The sequence below is a fragment of the Aptenodytes patagonicus genome, chromosome 7 (genome assembly GCF_965638725.1).
Source record: "Aptenodytes patagonicus chromosome 7, bAptPat1.pri.cur, whole genome shotgun sequence".
Classification (NCBI taxonomy): Eukaryota; Metazoa; Chordata; class Aves; order Sphenisciformes; family Spheniscidae; genus Aptenodytes; species Aptenodytes patagonicus.
In genome coordinates, this window is record NC_134955.1 from 18154198 (window position 1) to 18173045 (window position 18848).

At 48.4% G+C, this 18848-nt stretch overlaps 2 protein-coding genes across 2 annotated transcripts in view; both read right to left on the reverse strand.

Moving 5' to 3' along the window:
- Positions 1-163, reverse strand: part of CD81 (CD81 molecule) — a 36638-nt gene extending 36475 nt beyond the window's left edge. Inside the window, exon 1 of the mRNA XM_076344180.1 lies at positions 30-163. Coding sequence (XP_076200295.1) covers positions 30-95 — 66 coding nt within the window. The 5' untranslated portion in view covers positions 96-163. The remainder of the gene's footprint in view (positions 1-29) is intronic.
- A 10083-nt stretch (positions 164-10246) lies between these two features.
- Positions 10247-18848, reverse strand: part of TSPAN32 (tetraspanin 32) — a 30559-nt gene continuing 21957 nt past the window's right edge. Inside the window, exons 5-8 of the mRNA XM_076343388.1 lie at positions 15615-15716; positions 14566-14658; positions 12878-12961; positions 10247-10593 (exon numbers count right to left, since the gene is read on the reverse strand). Of these exons, the coding sequence (XP_076199503.1) occupies positions 10498-10593; positions 12878-12961; positions 14566-14658; positions 15615-15716 (375 nt within the window). The 3' untranslated portion in view covers positions 10247-10497. The remainder of the gene's footprint in view (positions 10594-12877; positions 12962-14565; positions 14659-15614; positions 15717-18848) is intronic.

Consider the following 18848-nt stretch of genomic DNA (forward strand, 5'->3'; position numbering starts at 1 on the left):
AGCCCCCCCCTCCCCGTCCCGGAGCTCACCCAGAAGATGAAGTTGAAGACGAAGAGGAGGTATTTGATGCACTTGGTACAGCCTTCCACCCCCATGGCGGCGCGGGCGAGGCGGGCGGCGGCGGCGGCTCCCCTCAATCTCTGCGGCCGGGCTGGGGCTGGGGCGGCGGCGGCGGCGCGGGCGGAGATAACACGCCCCGCCCCCCGCCCCGAACGCCCCGCCCCCGGGCACGCCCCGCCCCGCCGCCTGCTCTGGGAGCGGGGGTCGGCACGCACCGCCCCTCACCCCGTCCCGAAACCTGGGGCCGTCTGCTTCTTTTTCCCTTTTCTTTTTTTTTTTCCCTTTTCCTTCCCCGCCTTTTTTACTTTTTCCTTTTTTCCCTTTTTCTTTTTTCTTTTCTCTTCTCCCCCTTTTGTCTTTTGTCTTTTTTCTTTTCTCCTTTTTTCTTTTTTCCTTTTTTCCTTCCTCTTCCTCCCCTTTTTTCCTTTTTTCTTTTTTCTTTTCTCTTGCCTTTTTTTTACCTTTTTTCTTTTTCTTTTTTTTGTGTTTTTTTTTTTTGTCTGTTTTCCCCTTTTTCTTCTCTTTTTCCCACCTACCGGGAGCGGCTCACAACAAAGAGTTTCCTACATGCAAGTGGCAGCCACGGGGAGGGGTGTTGGGGGGCTGTGGCACCACCATCTCCTAAACCTGACCACCGTCTCTTAAACCTCACCGCCGTCCCCTAAACCTCACCAGGCAGCCTGGGGTGAGGGGAGAAATCTCTGTGAATGGGTGCAGGGTGCGGCAGGATTTGTTTTTCTATATACAGAAGTTTTAGGGTGCATCCATGAGGGGACAACCCCCCCCCAAAAAAAAAAATAGATAAAAGGATTTTTACATTAAAACTTGCAGTTTGAAATTCAGAGAAGCATTTCCTCATCCATTTCCCCCTCCTATTTTATCCTAAGCTCTGATCCGCCAAACACTTTTGGCCTAAGCTTGTGGCTTTATTACTGCAAGCAATTGCATCAAGCTCAGTAGAACCACTCAGGATGTTTTCCCTCGGTTATTGGGTCGCATGAGCATCTGGGGGGCTTCAGGGCTGCCCACCAAAGAGATTTGGGTCACACGTGTTGACAGTTCAAGTAAGCCTCACATTATGGCTTAGAAATTTTAGTTAAATTTTAGTTAAAAATAATCAAGGCTGTGCAACAGAAGCACGATGAAATTTCCCAATCTTTTGGCCGAAACCCACTTTGGCCCACTTGCTCATCCCTAGAAATATAAATTGCTCTCACCCCACGTTATGCTTCTGGCAAGCTCATACGCTTCTTGTAGGGGCAGGACAGTCAGTCACATAATCAGAGCATAAGAGGACTTCTGGTAAAGGCAGCACCCAGCAGCTCCAGTGAAGGTCGGGACCTTACCATGCTAAATATGAACTCAGCGCCCGCCTGCAGCGCTGTACGTGGAAACCTGCCCTCTTTCTGCCTGGGCACTTTCCTCTAGTGAAAGCATTTCAGGGAGCAGCTTCTGAGCTGAACATTTTCACACTCGATGGAGTCTTCCCTGCCATGCATCCGGTAAGCGGCAATGTGCTGTTAGGGAAGCACACATTTCCTACACATATATGCTGAAAATGAGTCAACTTGTTCCAAAATCATCCCGTTGCCTGCGGGGATGAGTTGGTCCAGGGCTCCGTCATGTTCATCAAGCCCTTCTTTGCCCCTCAGTAACAGCACACGGCACTCTGGGGATGAATAGAAGTTGGCCCTGTTCCTCAATTACTTATGCTGAGTACGTCCCTGATTGCAGGCTTGCCATGGATGCATAAACCCTTTGTCGCTAAGCCACATTCACTCATCCAGCCTTACCAATGAAGCCAGAGGTTCACAAGGCTATTTATGCATGTAACTGCTATCCCAAATTATCAGTACGACCCATCTGGTTATGGCAATAGCTGTAATCTTGTGTGGCCCCTGCTCATCAATCCAAAGGATAACGGCAGGATCCTGAAGCTGCTCACTTGCTACATCATAGCATCCCACAACGTCTGTTATTCTGCACCTTCATCCTTTCCAGCTATAAATATTAAAACAAAAATACCCACCCCAACCAAATGGAGAGGTTGAAGATAGGAGGCTACATGAACCAAGGAGCCTCTCGTGCACTTAGGTGGCTGTTTGCAAGAAAACTCTCGGAGGCGCCACTTGGAGAACCTGTGCGAGGGAGAGGAAGGAACCAGCTGCAAAACGATAAGGCCTTCAGCAGCGGCAGCCCTGCCAGCTATGAAGGAAAACAACTCTCAAATCAACTTTTGTGCACTAGAGAGCGGGCAACCCCAGCTGCAATCACTGCCACAAAGTTGGCATTGAAACTACTTCTAGGGAGCTCGGGATTGCTTTTTTTTTGTGTCACTGTTGCTTTTCTTTTCTTGCTTTCTGCCTTTTTTTTCTCTTCTGTTGGGAAGTGAAAAAAAAAATGGAAAATGATAAATAAACCTTTTCAGTCCTGTTTCTGGGACCTTCCTTCACGCTGTGTTGGAGCCACGTACTGCCCCAGGCTCAGGTACAGATGTGGCTCTGGTAGGGGGAGCAGGGGCACAGCCCCACCATCTCCTGCATCGAGTAGCTCCCAGTTACAGTCTAAACTGGGTTCACCCATCTGGCCGTACCAACAAAGTCCTCTCCAAAACTTGGAAATGGAAAAGGATTTCAAGCTTCGTCCAAATATTTTTTTGTTTGGTTGGTTATTTTAAAGCAGCGCAGCTGGGTACATTTGAAAACTTTGACCTTAATGTACAGAAAGAAAAAAAAACACCACTGTGGCACAGTGTTAAGATAACATGTACTGTTTCCCAAGATCGCATGTGATTTCAGATGTTATGTGTTCATTTGTCTGTACTACTTGCTGTATAGTCCATAAAGTACCAGAACCGCGTTTCAAAGACTCTCAGCGGCTTTATCAGCTCTTTATAAAATGCTGCTGTATAAATAAGTAAAACTGATTTGCACAAATTCAGTTCATGTATCAGTGTCACAAGCTGGTATTGAGTGTAAGCGCTATGAATAGGGCTGATGACTTCCCTCTCTAGGAGGATAGGCTCCGTTCGAGTGCTCAGCAGTGCGCCATACTAATGCATAGTCGTTTACAGAGCAGCCAGCTGCAGGCAGGTCTGTGAAGAAGCTACCTACCTCCCAAGCCTTGCATCACTGAAAGAGAAAAGTAAACTCTAAAGAAGTGAAAAAAAAAGGCTCCAAAACCCCAAATAAAAAAATCCCCCTGCCCCCGAGTGGCCGTTTGAATTTGCTTTCGCAATTGGGTTTGCGGGCAGAGTGAAGCAGCAGAGAGCGGAGGCGCTTGCAGTGTTTTTCCTCTGTCTGCTGGGCTTGGGTTGTTGGTTTTTTTTCGTGAACCTGTTTATAAAAGTCAGTGTCATGCTTGTGGGTTTTGGCATAGCTGACATCTGTGGGTATGACTCACCAGGGCCCGTTAGAGCAGATGCGGCTTGAGCTGCCTCCCGGCCCCAGATTTAGCCGGCAGTCCCTTACCAGCAGGACTCAGTGAGCCCAGTGCCTGGGGACCTTGAGACTGCTTCTCACAGGGAGATGCCTGCCAGCCTTCCAGCAGCTCCACCTTAAAAAAAAACCCTTGTGTTTTATAAAAAGTGATGGAGAGGGATGAAGGGAGAGGACAGACCTGGGTCCTCCTCACCTTGTACGTGTGCCTGGAGAGCTGGCGACCAGGGTGTGAAATGACTAGCATCAAGGCAGGCTCTAAACACCTAACACCCAGGGTGTCCAGGAGATTTGGGAGAGCAGATGGGAGTCCCTCATCCGCCAGGGACCGTGGGATGGCCGCTGACATGGTACTCTGGCTGCATGTCTTGGGTTTGTGTGGCAATCCCCCTGCCCTCCTCACAGCCAGCACAAAAATGATGGACCAACCATGGGAATAAAATGCACGTCATTTTGCAGCGAGGTCCGAGTTAGCTTTTAACCACCGCATCTTATTTTCGGTGGAAAATATGACAGAAATAGCCTGGATTTCCAATTTACCTGTGGTGGTAAAAAAAAAAACTCCAACAGCAGCATCACCAAAAATCTTTAAATAGAACATTTTGGAGATGCATAAAAAGAAGCTCAGAAATTCATCCTGCGGGAGGCTAATAGTCCCGGAGCGCACAAGATTAACTTCCTAGGCAGCCAACACCCCGCAATACTGTTTTTCAAGGCAGGGACTGAGCAAGGGCAAGCTGCAGGGCATGGACTAGCCTATGGCAGTGGGAAGGTGGAGGTCCATCGCCTCGGGAGAGGCCCGCCTGCACCCCTGGGGAGCCAGACAATGCCTTCATTTTGAGTAGAAAAAATAATATTAAGAATCTCGTCCACGTATCTAAGGGGACATCTCCAGAATATTTTTTCTGTGGGTGCTGCTCATCCGAAAATCCCTGTGCCCAGCTCTGCAAATTCAGCCAAAGCACCGTGATAGCCCGGGGGGTCGCGTTTGCCTTGCAGCCTTTGGAGGAGGGGTGCGGCAAGCAGAGACCTGTAGCTGCACCTGAAGTTTCTGTTTTTAATAAACTCAACAAATGGTTCCCCTCTGCGCGGTCTGTCTCTCTGCCATCTTTAAATATTTATGTCAGTGTATCTATGGTGATGGGTCAGGTTATATAATGAGGAGGAGGAAGGGGGGGGCCGTGGGGAAGGACAGCATCAGCTCCCACCAGAACTATGGCAGAGGGAGAGCAAACACAAGCAGGTTTCCCCATCCAGTGCAGATGCTCCCTCTTCTCAGCTCAGGCTCTGCTGCTCCTGAGCCCAGAAAGTGAACGTTCATTTTTCTCAGGGCATCAGAGAGGGCCGAGCCGCAGCTGGGCTTAGCTGCGCTTTGCGAGATGCCATGTGAGAGAGCAAGAGCCCAGCCCATCGATGCAGAGAGCTTCTATTGTATAATCAATGTATAATTCATTAGTAGGTGAATAAAGACTGGAATTGCTTATTGCTGATGTAACGGGGCTAAAAAGAAAGCGAGCACGTCCATGAGCAAGCTGGTGCACACGGGAGTTAAAGAATAGCAGTTAGTGGTGCTGAGGGGAGAGAGGGGGGATTTTGTCTTGGGATAACATAAACAACCCAGCTAGCCGGCTGCCAGCGGCTCCAGGGAGAGCAATACAGGGATATGCATCTTCCTGGCAAAAATGCTGGGAAGGGCCTTTCCTTTTTGCTTGCTGGAGTCCAAGGGAATAGCACCTGGTAGACAGGAGGGTGTTAGTTGTGGGTGGGCACCCCTGGGCTCGGCTGAATGTATTTTTCCCAAGACATGCTGATTCCTCACAAGCTGTATCTCTTCCAGATAAAGAGATGGGGTTTTTTTTCCTCACAACCCTCCCGGCAGGGGCAGATATGCAGATTGCCTCCAGGCATTAATTTGTTTGACGGACCCCCAAAATGCTGGGTGACTAAAAATAGGACTGGATTTGTGCTGGGGGTGAGAGGGACGGCACGGTGAGGAGTGGAGCAGCCTCACTGGCAGGCCTGCAACTGGTCATGGGTTTGGCAGCTACGGCCAAAAGCTGCAAAACACGCACCATGTGTGTTTTTCCAAAACAGCCTCCGAGGCTGCTCTGGGGCTCCCCCTTCTCACTCCTGCGCTCTCCCCCGCCGTCCCACCCGGTGCTGCTTCTCCCAGCGGACAGGGTTGACGTGTGCTGCCGGTTGCTCAGCCTCCCAGAAGAGGAACTACACAGTTAAGAAAAATATCCCTTTTTACCCCAATATAATATTTTACTAAAAGAGAGAACTGCAACGACAATTCATGTGAAAGTTTCTGGGCCTGTGTTATCCGACCGTGTATTCAAAGCAGCTTCTGACCTTACCCGCCTTCAGCTGTGCTGGTGGAGATCTCCTGCGTGGAGCATCTACCACCTCTGGCTGCATTTCTAGAGGAGAATTATAGCCAGCTGCTTTTGCAAACCCATTGCTTCTGCACCTGGTTGAAAAAAATATGTCTATCAACTATTTCTTCAAAAAATATTTCCTATGTCTGCAGCTCAGAAACGCAGCTTTACCTTGGCAGGAGATGGCTTCCTTACCACCCCAGCGCTGCAAAGGTCCACCCAAATTTGCCAACTTAGAAGGCTTCAGAAGTACTTGCTCAGCAGTATCTCCTTTAGGAGCTTGCTGCAGGCATCAACCAGAGTTGCACAGTAAATGGGCTGTTGCATGAGGAAGTTATATTTTGACGGCAGTGGGAACTGGCAGACACACAGTCAATAGGGCAGGAAATAGCAAAACATTTTGGAGCCAAGCCAGCACACCACAAGGCTGAAAGATTCCCACTCTCCTCACCACTGAATCCCTCTAGAGAGTCAGTAAATTGCTTAACCTGTGCTTTTCACAAGTGCTCTGAGCTCCTCAGTTTTTTTTCTGGGTACTGAAAAATGTGATTTGCAGAAGCCCTGAGCATCCTCAGCTGCTGTGCAAAGCTGCGCCCTGCTCACCTGCAGTTCTGCATGAGAAGTACATTGAAAAAGTGGCATCTGCGGCCCTCAGAGCAGGCACTGGGAAAGCTCCCCTGACTCGTAGGCAAGTGTGGTCAGGCCACCCACAGGCATGCGGTGAGCCCCACGTAAAGCCTCAGGGGAAATTAATGCTCATGCTGGCAGAACAGGACCTGAGCGGTGCGTGGGCAACAAAGGATGGAGAGCAGCAGAAAAGGCTTCTTGCTGCTGACATGGGCTGATGCTCCCCAGCCCTGTAGGTAATCACCTGGCCTTAGGTTGCTCCATCTTCCCGTGTCCTCAGATAGAGCTGGGGGTTTGTCTAAAATAAAAGGAAAAGGGTAACGCATAAGCGTACCCACAGGGAGACCAAACTGCAATTGCCCACATGACCTTAGCAGAACTAATTGATAATTGCTGGAGCTTCAGTGACAATTAATTGGAGCCAATTCACAATTAAATATTTAACTTGGCACCTTTGCTCTCTTTTTCATTTTTTTTTCCTGTTGTCTGTGCCTACATAAATAGGGATTTCTTTACTGCCAGAGTTTGAGTGTTGACATGCTTATAACAGCCAGCTTCTGCTTGTGCAAGCCCCGGGAAGGCTCAGAGGGTCTGCAGGTGTTTCCTAGCCTGGCTGCTGGCTTTGCATCCCCACCGCTCAACTCCATGCTCTTATCCCGACAAAATCTCTCTCTTGCTCTTCTCAACACCGGGTAAATCTCAGCAGCACTTACAAATAGGTTCCTGGGGTTTTGCTCTGGTTGCACAAAAGCTGTAATTTGCCCATAGCGAGCAGCAAATTAGGGACTGGTAAGTGCAAGCACATTGACTGCAGGACAGGGAATTTTTGTTGGCTCAGGTATTAAAAAAAAAACCCACTTGACACCTGCCCGCCTTGCAGCTTCCATCCAGCCATCCCCGGGTGCTGCCATTTCTACGGCTGCAAACAAAATGGCAATGCTGCACTTTTCTGCAACAGGTTTCTAAAAACTGAGGGGTCAAAGGTATCTGCTTTCCTGCTCCTGAAAATGACAGTGGGATGCCATTGCAGGGCAGCAGGAGCCCCTCCTGCCACAAACAGCACAAGCTGTGGGCACTGCTCTGCCACCTGCTCGTTAAAGGTGCTGTTCCTTGCAGGGGAACTCCAGCAGTGGGTGCAATGGGAATAAAGATCAAGAGGTGGCCAGCACGTAGTTTGCTTTTTTTATTATAGTTTCTTGGAGTATTTTGTACCAAAAAAATTACCTAAACCCCATGGTTGGCTATCAGAGAACAAAAGGGAACTTCCAGCTCCCTGGGACAAGAAATTGCACGCTTCCAGTCTGCTGCTTATTGGGAAGAAGAAATGACGACTGTCCAGGCACATCCTTTGTGAGATGGTTTGGTGCAGGTCATGTTCTCATCCCTGCCGCAAGCAGCAGAAATCATTACAGAGGTGTGAAAACAGCAGCTACGCACATGCACACCTATATGACCGGTGCTGGAAACGTGCCTGCTTCTTCTGATGAAATTTCAGTGATCACAAGTGATTCAAGGAAATGAGAGCTAGGGGAGGGGGATATGATAGCCTTTCAGGTTTCTTTATCATATATGTGCTACTCCTGTCCATAATCATCCCTTTACAGTAAAAATTGACCCGGGAAGGAGGAGCACCTAAAGCTTTAGCAGTCCTGGTGGTGAAGCTTTAACAGAGATCTTTTCTACTAGTTGACGAGGCTTAAGCAGGTAGCTCACACCCATAACATAGACTCCACTGATTTGCTCGATCTCCAGTGTTTTTTAATATGGCAAAACATCATCAGTTGTCCAGCAAACACAGAGCGGTGGGCAAGACCTGACTACCTAGTGTTTAAAAAAGTGAAACTGTAGAGATCTATTTCATACAAATACTCCAGTCTTTATTGCTTGAACGTGTCCTTAAGCTTTTTTCCTGCCCCTGCTTGCAATAATCCTTGTGAGGTACCTGCCTGCTGCCCCAGCAGCTGGCTGAGTATAGGATGAGGCTTATGAGCAGCTCCTTTTCCTCCGAAGGACCAATGCCATCCTCTTCCTGGATGAGGGAGCACCAGCTGCCCAGGGAATATCTCTTCCCAGCACTGAAAGAATTACTGAGCGCTCTCCATGACGCAAACCCCTGAGCAATGCAGGCAGCCTCATGCACAGCAGAAAAAGAGAAGGAATGATAGCCTTTTGCAAGAAATTCGTCTTTATTGAAGCAACCATGAGTCACAGGAGCTGCCAGCTGGCCTGAGGAATAACAATAGCAGTGGCCTGGACAATAGCAGCTGGAGCTCACAAGGGAGATTGTCTCTCTCCAGAAAACGATATACTTATTAGTGCTTATATACATATAAGTGAATCTTTTCCCACTGCTAGAAAGTGGGTGTGTTGGCAAGTGCGTATCATCACTAAATTGCTGCTAGACCGAGGCATGTTGGTGGCTGCCAGGAGGTAGCTCGAGTGATACTCTGGAGCAATTTGAACTTGATTCTGTTTCCAGTAAAGTCAATGGTGAAGCTCCACTGGTTCCAAGGGAGTGGGATGAGGAGTGATAGCCCTCCCCTCGCCCCCAACACAATTCTTTCCAATGCAAGATATCTGCAGCCATGTTAAAATGCTAACCAGGTGCTGTAGGCTGTACTGCTGTTCTTGTATGTGTAGCAGCCCCTGCCTGAGGGCCAGGACCTGTCCTGAACATCAGCACGGGGTTTCCACATTTATCTCAATAAACAATTGCTACTTACTGTTTTTCATGGCTAAAAGCCACAACGAAGGCGAGGGGGGAAAGCTGTTGTTGGTTCAACAGACATTTCACATAGCCATATAAGTTTGCAGCAGGTTTTCCAGCAGGTGCTAAATCTATTGCAATGATGGGTTTCAGCTCAGAAGCGGCTCTGCCTCCTTGCAATGAGGGCAAAGCACACTAGGGAGCCATCATTTAAGCTAGACTGATTCAATTGATTGAAGCTTTTAAAATTTCTGTTTATTATTGATAAGGTGACGTAAAGAGGATGTGGAGTTGGACATTGTATTGTTTGACTTGGCTGGAGATCAGTCCTGTTCTCTTACAGATTTAAACTTCAGTCCTGCATGTACGTGTAATATCAAAGTCCTTTTGTATTGCACAGCAGTGCGGTGGGTTAGTGAAGCTAGATAAACACAGAGCTAAGGCTGGAAGTTGAACAAGCCCCTGTGAAATCAGTGTGGCATCAAGCTCTAGGAGGTTGACTAAATCCTAAGAATTAAAAAATAATGGTGTATTGCATTAGCAAGAAGGAATAACAGAGGGATATGTCTTTATGCTGGTCATTTGTTTCAAATCTCATGCACTGCTTTCTGATTTTTTTCCTAATCTCTACCAAAAGCTCTGTAAACCTGGCAATATTTGAAAACAGGGGAAAAACAGTCGATGGTCGTTGGATGCCTACATACTCGAGCACGATCAGAAACGTGCCCAAAGTCAATTATTATGAGTGTCCAGGCTAGGAGAGCACGTTTCCCATCAGCAATGACACACTTTGTGTCCATGTATTTGCTGATAGCACAAGATCAGTCCTGGGCTGTGATCCAAAGCCACCTTCCTAGAAATATTGCATCTTTGAGGGTTACAGGGAACTGCTCAGATGACAGCGCAAGAGAAGTTTGGTTTAATGCTGTGATTTTTGCTGGGCTTTTCTCTCCATTTTTGTCCTAAGGGGCTCTTTGTGTCCTGCTTGTGGAGCTACAGCCTGTACGTCCCCCGGCGAGGCGATCTGAATCTCCAAGCCCAGGTGCGTGTCTCAGTCCTTGTCCGTTTTCGGTGAAGGTGTGGGATGGCTTGTCCTCAGAGCATCATCTGCTCTGACCAGCTCGGAAATGCACGACAGCTAGTAGTGCAGGAAGGGGAAACGTGTGACACATCCTACCGCATGACCCCACTCAACGCCTTCCCAGGGGATTTTGTGGGTGACTTCAGACATCTTCCTGTGCCAAGAGCTGGCTCTACCTGGTAGGGATGCTCGGGCGGCGGGTTTCTACCTCTCTCGCAGGGTGTATTTGCCTTTCCGGTCCAGGTTGCTGCTGAAGTGGATGGAGAACCAGAGGAATGAAGTCAGGATCATCCCATAAACCTAAAAGGAAATAAATGAGATGGGCACACAATTAAATGCCGAACTGATTGTGATGCTCCATCTGTGCAAAAAAGCGATCATAAATGTTGCCTGTTAGTCCACTTGGCACTTCTGAGTTTACCTAACAGGTTGTCACATTTTTCTTAAGAGAGCTGTTTTCCGGTAAAATGGTGAACACCAATTCCAGCATGGGAGAGAAAAAAAAAAAACCCAACACGTGGTTAAAGCACCTGATTGGAATTAGCACAGTACAGCTCAAACCCAGTCCTAAAAATACCAAGAAATGAGATGAAACCAGGAAATTCAGATTTCAAATTCCTGCCACAAAACATTCCTCTATGCAAACAAACATATCTCTCATAATAATAGCCTTTTATAAAGATAACATAGGGAGAAAATAAACAAACCTCATGTATCGTTTGGAGTAAAAAACCCAAGAAAACAAAAAAACCCCTAACAAAACCCAAACCCCACCCCATGCACGTGCACGGTTGCGAATGCAGAGGACAGTATACTTACTCTGCATTGTGATATTCTGCCTGGTATATCACACATCAGGATTTACACAGGCAACGCGTCAAAGGTAAGGCTGCTGTGGGAAGGATAACAAGGGCTGTAACAACGTGCTCTTTCCTAAAAGTCTGCCTTAACATGCAAGCGCCTTTGCTTGCAGCTTGATCTGGGGACATGTGTGCATTGTTGGCCGAGGGACAGTGACATCAGAGCAGCTATAGCCCTCATTGCGCACTTCCTTTGCATCCTGCCATCACAATAGTGAACCGTGCAGTGAGATTTCCTCTAGCACACGCTTCAAAGACAGCCGCCTTATCTGGCTATAGCATCAAGCTGTGAAAAAAAGGTAGATATATAGATATATATATATATATAACAAAAACGCTCCTGCTTTTGTCTGAGTATAGCTGTAGTGAAATTCCTCCTATACCTGAGAAAAATTAGAAAGCCACATCAAATATTCACACATGACTTTACATTTATAGCTCCATGGCTATGCCTGATGGTTTTCCTAATTTACTACTAGCAGTATAAAATACAAAAGTGTTTGTTCCTCTGGGTTTTATTTAGATGGAGAAGAGTCTTCTAACCCATAATTGTGCCAAGGTGGACACAAGTAGTAAAACAATCTCCACATACACATTCAGTCAGGAAAGGTCGCCCCAGCTGGGGAGCGGCTTGGAGATATCACAGCAGACCAAGTCTCCCTTCATGGTGAAGAAACGAGTCTCCTGATGTGTACTCTTTTCTGGCATGCTTCACCACATGTGCAGGGCCCTTGTGTAGGGGTAGTTACAGTGATACACCTCTGCCAAGCAGTGGGTGGGCATATGAGCAGGCTTGTTTTAATTAGTGGCACTCTCCAGCTCTGAAGGGACTGTCCCCATGCAGCCACCGAGCCCCCTCACCGCTGAAGGACACACTCCTCTCACAGCATTTAATTTTTTCTTTTGTCCTCCCCCAAATAAGACTCACAAATTCAGTACAGACCCTCTGTACCCAAGCCATCCTCTGAAGATGATCCTACCCCTCCTCTGCAAGATCCTCCTTCAAAGCTGATGCCTGGGAGCCCAGGCAACATGCTCTGCTCCTCTCCTTTGCAGCCTGCTCCTTACAAGCCTGTGCTTCACCCACCCACTGCCCAAGATGCACCTTGCCGGGTTCATTACTGGTCATTAATAGGATGAGACCTTCCCTTTCTGCACAGCTTTCCAGCTCCACTGCTGGTCCTCAGTATCTTTCAAGACCTTCCAGCTCTGGCCGCACAAAGTGACTTCCCAGGCTGAGCTGGGAGGAAGCCAGCAAGCGCTGGGCAAGGAGAGGCAGCAAGTTTCCTAAAATACGGAGCTTTTATTGCATCTCCTTTTCCACAATTGCTGCCGGCTTCCTACCTGATCTGCAAGCCCTGCGCCAGGTGACATGGCCTCTCACTTGCAGGAGAAGACGTGCAGGCAAGCCTGGGTGGATGAAATGCAAATGCTGCTGCAGCCTGCTCCCGCTGCTCCCCACTCCCAGCTGCCATGCCTAGTTTGGGCACAAAAAATACACAGCGAGCCTATTCCTGCAGGAAAACCCCTCCATCTATCAGCCTGGCCAAGACAGGTCCTGGCCCTTTCCTAATTTCCATGGTGGAGTCCACCACCGCTTGTTTCTCTGCTGCTGGTCTCCAAAATAACCCAAAATCCTAGTTTCTGGGCGCTAATTTAGGATATGCTTTCCCCATTGGAGCCTGCCTCTAGGGGCCAAAATGCGAAGGAACAGACATAGCTACCGTGAAGCCAATGGTGATGCCCAGTAGCATGGAGACAAAGTCCATGTGCTTCTTCAGGAAGTCCTGGATCTCTCGCAGGCAGTCCTGGGAGGAGAGAAACATCCCTTGCAGCACAGCAGCAGCTCGGTGGGGGGCTTCATCCCCCCAGCAGCACTTGCCACAACCCCAGATAGAAAGGGAGGCAAGAAGGGGATGCAACATTGCACAGCTGGGCTGCTCTGTGGGCAGCTCTCCTTTTTTCTACTGCTTGCTGCAGTTTGGGAAGACAAACACCTGCGGTACATTTTCTGTTACTACAATATGCCTACGATTTTCTTGGTGTGATGCGTTTCGGACTGTGGGGGATGTGTGTGAGCACAGGTAAGTGGGGTCATGCACAAGCTTTCTTCTTTCCACCCACTGGAAAATGGAAAGAGGGAAATGAAAAAGTGGAAAAGCAGAGCACACCATAATGCTAAATACGTTCCCCAAAGATACTAATGAACAGCTCAGTTTTGCAAGGTGTCGCAAGCATTAATATACATTAGCCTTAAGCATGCCAGCAGCCCCACAGAAATCCAGGAGGTGTTAGCCAAGAGAGCCGTTTCAACAGTGCAAGAGCATGCCCTCGATTAAGTGATTTGCAGGGTGAGGTAAGAGTGCTCAAAGCCAGAGAGTGAATGTACTGCAGCTACCAAACTGTGGTTCCCCAGGTTGCAAAATTCATCCTCCCACCCACCTCCCCTGGCTCGCCACCAGAGGAAACGCAAACCATTAGCCCGGGGGGAACAGAGTCACCCCCACAGTGCCTGGTTTTGCTCTGCTCTGCCTTCCTGCTCTTTGAGCCAAGTTTGACCCTGCTTCGAGATGTGACGGGCTGCGCATCACGGCGTCCTGTTAGTGCTTGACATCTTCACCTAACAAGAATGTTTTCGTATAGCTGTAGCAACATGGTTTTGTTTTTCCTAGGGACAACATACATATTGATGCTAGCAGCTTTAGCTGCTTCAGCTGATTTGGCTACTCCTGTGGAAGAAAAATAATCATACAATAGATTTGCTCAGAGAGTATGAAGTCTACATTGCAGCTTCAGCACAGAGGCAGTCTAATACTGGTGGCTTCTCCATCAACTTCACTGAGATGCTGCAAAGAGGAGGAATGAAGTGTACTTGATGAAGCTACTGCTGGGCATCATCATCCTGCTTCATAAGTCTCTCATTTAAATACCTATTTAATGCCCTGGGAAAAAGGAATTAACAGCAAATTCCACATTTGCTGTTAGTGGGACACTTTTTAAGCCTCAGAAACTAGCGTCACATGGAAAAGTCCAACAGTTTCTTTGAGCTCAGACATATGCCCGTGATATGATATTAGTATGATATCTCATACTCTCTGCAGAGGTAGGAGATGAGAAGGAAGCTGGAGGGAAATGACAGGCTGCAAACACAAGCATTCCGAAGGCTTTCTAGAGCTGTGAAGGAAACCGCATCTGCACATCTGAGACCTGCTGATCCACTGGGGCTCCTCCAGTGGGTGAGACACCTCCTTATTGAGACAACAAAACCCCAACAAAACAAACCCCAATCCATAGCAACACCAAACCATGAAAAAGCCACAATTCTCATTAACACTTAAACACCAGTGAGGTTTTAACAGTTAGCGAGTAGCAGCACAACCCCACTGTGGGGTGGAAGAAACCTTTCCCTTACCTGTCCTGCATCGCGCACTTGGCCAGATGGGCACGTCTTGCGCTCGACGTTGGCCGTGTCCCCAAATGGAGAGCGCTTCCCGCAGCACAGGAACTGGAAGAGAGGGAGAGGTCTGCCAGCTGCCTGCTGGGCTCTCCCCTCGCCACCAACTGCTGCGGCAGGAGATGTCAGCGATGGGCCACCCTTCCTCCCTTGCTGCCCCAGGCAGGGCTATACAACCAGGGTTGCAAGGAGCGAAGCATGTAGGTATGCAATCAACAACTGTAGCAATGGAGGTTAAATTCAGAGGAGGTGGATGGATCTGGCCCCAAACTTTTCTGTGCTCCTCCAGGACTGCTGCCTGGGGCTGGGGCCAAGCCCTCCCTCCATGGTCACACCAGCTCTCACAGTGGCTGCTCTGGAAAACCCAGGGATGCACAGACTTATGTTTCCAGTGTTTGCTATGGGCTGGGGGGGGGTTCCCAGCAACACCCACTGGGGAGCTGGTTTCCTACAGCCAGGGTGAACTGGCCAGCTTGGAGCTCTAGCAGAAGGGGAAAAAAAAAAATAAAAGGAGTAGAAGGACTGTTTCTCCATCAATTAAAGTGGCTAAAATAAGCAACTGATGAAGCTGGGTATTGTGTCTGGTTCTCCTTGCCAAAGGGGACTCTGGGTGTGCTGCTCCACAGCCCTGCAGAACAAGCACCACCACGCCTGGTCATGGCTCTGAGGGCCACCACCATTGTTGCAATGAGAAACATTTGCCCTTTTCTGTGTTTTGAGAAGCACAGATGAAAACAGCTTTGGAAAGCTTTGAAGATCTCACACCAGAGTGATGCTCAGGTAGGTGGCCCTTTCCTCCTGTTGATAACCCAGGTTGGTCAAACCTGGGAAAGGAAGAATAGGAAGGGAGGAGCAGACTTCACAGCAGGCTGGAGGACTCACTTCCTGAGGGAAAACGGCATTGCAGCATCCACAAGGCGGAGCACAGGCATCAGTCCCAGCCTGCTGAAACTATTGGGAAGATACCCCAGGACAAGGTTTTCCGCTAAGGCTAAAAGACAACTTACTGCTTCGTGGATGGCAGTCAGCTCGTGCCTCCTGAAGCTGGAGGCGTTCCTCCTCACCTCCTCGTACACAAGATCGTACACATCCATCATGCTGTCTTCCACCTGTGATGAAAGCAGATGTGTACATGGAAAACACTGACTGCAGTCATCTCTGGAGGGAAATATGCTCCTCTCACATCCCCCCAGAAGGTCTCCCAGGTATAGCAAGACAAGTAGTGCAGCTATTAAATGACCACCATGTGGCACCAGCAGCTGGTGTATGACCCACCACGCACCGAGGGGCACCTACAGCATGGCGAGTCTCATGAGAGAGGCTGCGATGCTGCAGGTGTACCACCTTCTGCTATGCATGGACCCTTTGGCATCACGTCAGCGTCTTACCAGCTGATGGCTGGAGCTTTTGGCCAGTTTTGGATTTAGGGTCAGAGAAGAACTCTGGTGCCTGTGACCAGTGTGCTTCCAAGTCCCTCTGCCAGGCAGGGATGACACCGTCTCCCTGTTCTGATGGGTGACTGTGAGGACAGGCATACATGACTGTGAGATGCTAAAATAAAAAGGTGAGAGGACCTTAGATGGCTGGTGTTATCCCAGTGATGGAGGAGTTCCTCCAAATAGAGCCAAAAAAATAACAGAGTGATTCAGTGGTGAATCAGACGCTAAATATTTACCAAATGTGTGAGAACTTGCAGCTTGGCAGATCCCAGCCAACTCCCGTTTGGGTTTCAAAGGGAAAAAACATGACAATTGCCTTCAGCACCTGGAGTCAAAACCTTATTTCTTCCTTTCGTTTTCCTTCACTTCCTCACCAGCATTGATCCGAGAGGGCCTGCAGGCACCGTTTGGCTTTCAAGAGGGAAAATCGATCGGCAAGACAGACGGAGAGGGTGGCCGCGCAGGGAGGGACGGGTGGTCTGGGAGCAGAGCCATCTCTCAGTGAGGCTTTTCAGCTCAGTCTTAAGGGGCTGTGCTTGGAAATTACTCTAGGGGAAAAAAACCCCACGCCGTGTGCTTGGGGGTGAAACCAGGGTCATTTGAGGTGATTACAGCCATCACTGCAATATTGCTCTACCCCGCCTGGCTGTCCAAAATGCAAGCAACTAATGGAGGTTGATAACCAGGGAGGGGAGAGAGGGAGGTTGAGAAGATTACTTGTATCCAACTCAGCTCCGTGCCACCAGGAATAGAGTTTAAAGGCTCACATCGGAAGATTTTCCACAGCTATCAACATGGCATAGAAGTGGAGGGACTTGGGGGTTTCTCTGCGTTTATCTGCAGCAAAGCTGCTGTCCCCCCACAATGTTCCATCGCCTGTCATGGAGCAATCAGTAGGTGAGGCAGGAGCAACCCAGCTTTAATGAGAGAGGTCCGATGATGGACAGGGCACAGATATTCTGAGCCAAGGAAAAAATCCACTGTAGCAAGGTGCGCGATGCTGAGCTGCCCCACACAGGTGAGGAGGAAGGATGCTCATTTTGTCACCCCCATGTATCAGAGTGCATCGAGTGGGATGGGCACAGCAGTAAGACAAGATCTCTAGCAGATTTGTGCACCATCCTTCCCCTGAACAAACCTTAAACCCCAATAAAAAGGAAAACATCCAAGCTTTTCTAACTTCTTGTGGGCCATGAAATAGCTTTCCAGCAGCAGCAATTAAGTAAATGGATTAAATAAAAAAAGTGTCCATTTCCACTGAAGAATTGGATTAAGAATAATGAAAAAAGAATAATCTTTTGACCTCCTCTTGCGGTCTCATGTTGCTGAGGAAGGAAGGAAGAACAGAGCAACCGGCTTCTTAAACCAAGAGATTATTACCTTTTGAATATCCCAACCCCCGTCTAAGATGAAGGAATAAAAACTATTTTGTGTTGTGACAACATATATATGGATCTTGGTAAGGTAATGGTGCTGCATGTGCTATTTTTGCCTTTTCATATTTATCATTAGGCTCAGGATGCTGAGCTTCCCTCCAAAAGGCCTAAATTTTGATGATTTAAAAAAAAAATAAAAAAGGGGTTCAAGCAAGTTGCTAGGTTCAAGCTAGGGTTCAAGTGTTGAAAACAATCCAGAAGTTTAATGTTAAAGTTCTACTGAACACTGGGCCAGGAAATGCTGGGACAGGTAGTTTTAAGCCCTCTGCCTTGCCTGGGCACATTCCCTCAAACCTCACAAAAACTGGCAAAAATGCTCCTGTGATCTGGCTGCTTACTTTACAACTGCATTCAACTTAAACCAAGGTAACATGAGACTTTGTCCAGTGACATTTCATCTGCAAAGGCCATCACAGGCTCCCTAGCAGTAGAGCAGGCTCTGACCATGCCACCAGAACCAATTCACTATGCAGGAAAGTCAATGCTCAAGTGTTTTGTCCTGCTAATAAGCCTCAGGGCCCAACTGAGGCTGACATCCTCCTCAGCAGCTTCTCAGGTTGTCATGCTACACTAAGCAACCTGGGAGGAGGGCAGGTGAGCTGCCCAGATGTTGGCAGCTGCTGGCCGCTGCCCATAGCCTGTGGCAGCTGCCACACTGGCAAGCTCCTGCTGGCTGTGTGAAACCACGAGAGGATCGATTTGACCAGGAGAGGTCCTGCCTGAAGCAGTGGTGCACATTTGCACCTTCCTCATTGTTTTAGGTACCATGCAATGACATTAAACATTGAGACTAAGGCTGTTTGAAGGAAAAGAGTGGCTAGGAAAGAATTGAAGGAACAAGATTGTCATAACAAAACTATGGCAGAAAATTATTCCAACTGTTGGAAACAATAAGGGAAGAAACCACGAGCAGTCACCGTTTCACAGCCAGCTCCACTACAGTGATGGTGATGATGATAAGGGTAATCTCCAGGTACATAATGACTACTTGTCGTGGTTTAACCCCAGTCAGCAACTGAGCACCACACAGCTGCTCACCCAGTGGGATGGGGGAGAGAATCGGAAGAGCAGAAGTAAGAAAACTCATGGGTTGAGATAAGAACAGTTTAATACTTGAAATTAAAAAAAAATAAAATTGTAATGCAAAGTAAAACAATGGGGGAGAGAGAGAGGAACAAAACCCGGGGTGGGGGGAAAAACAAGTGATGCAACTGTTCACCACCTGCCGACCAATGCCCAGTCAATCCCTGAGCAGCAATTGCTGTCCCCCGGCCAACTCCCCCCAGCTTATATACTGAGCATGATGTCACATGGTATGGAATAGCCCTTTGGCCAGTTTGGGTCAGCTGTCCTGGCTGTGCCCCCT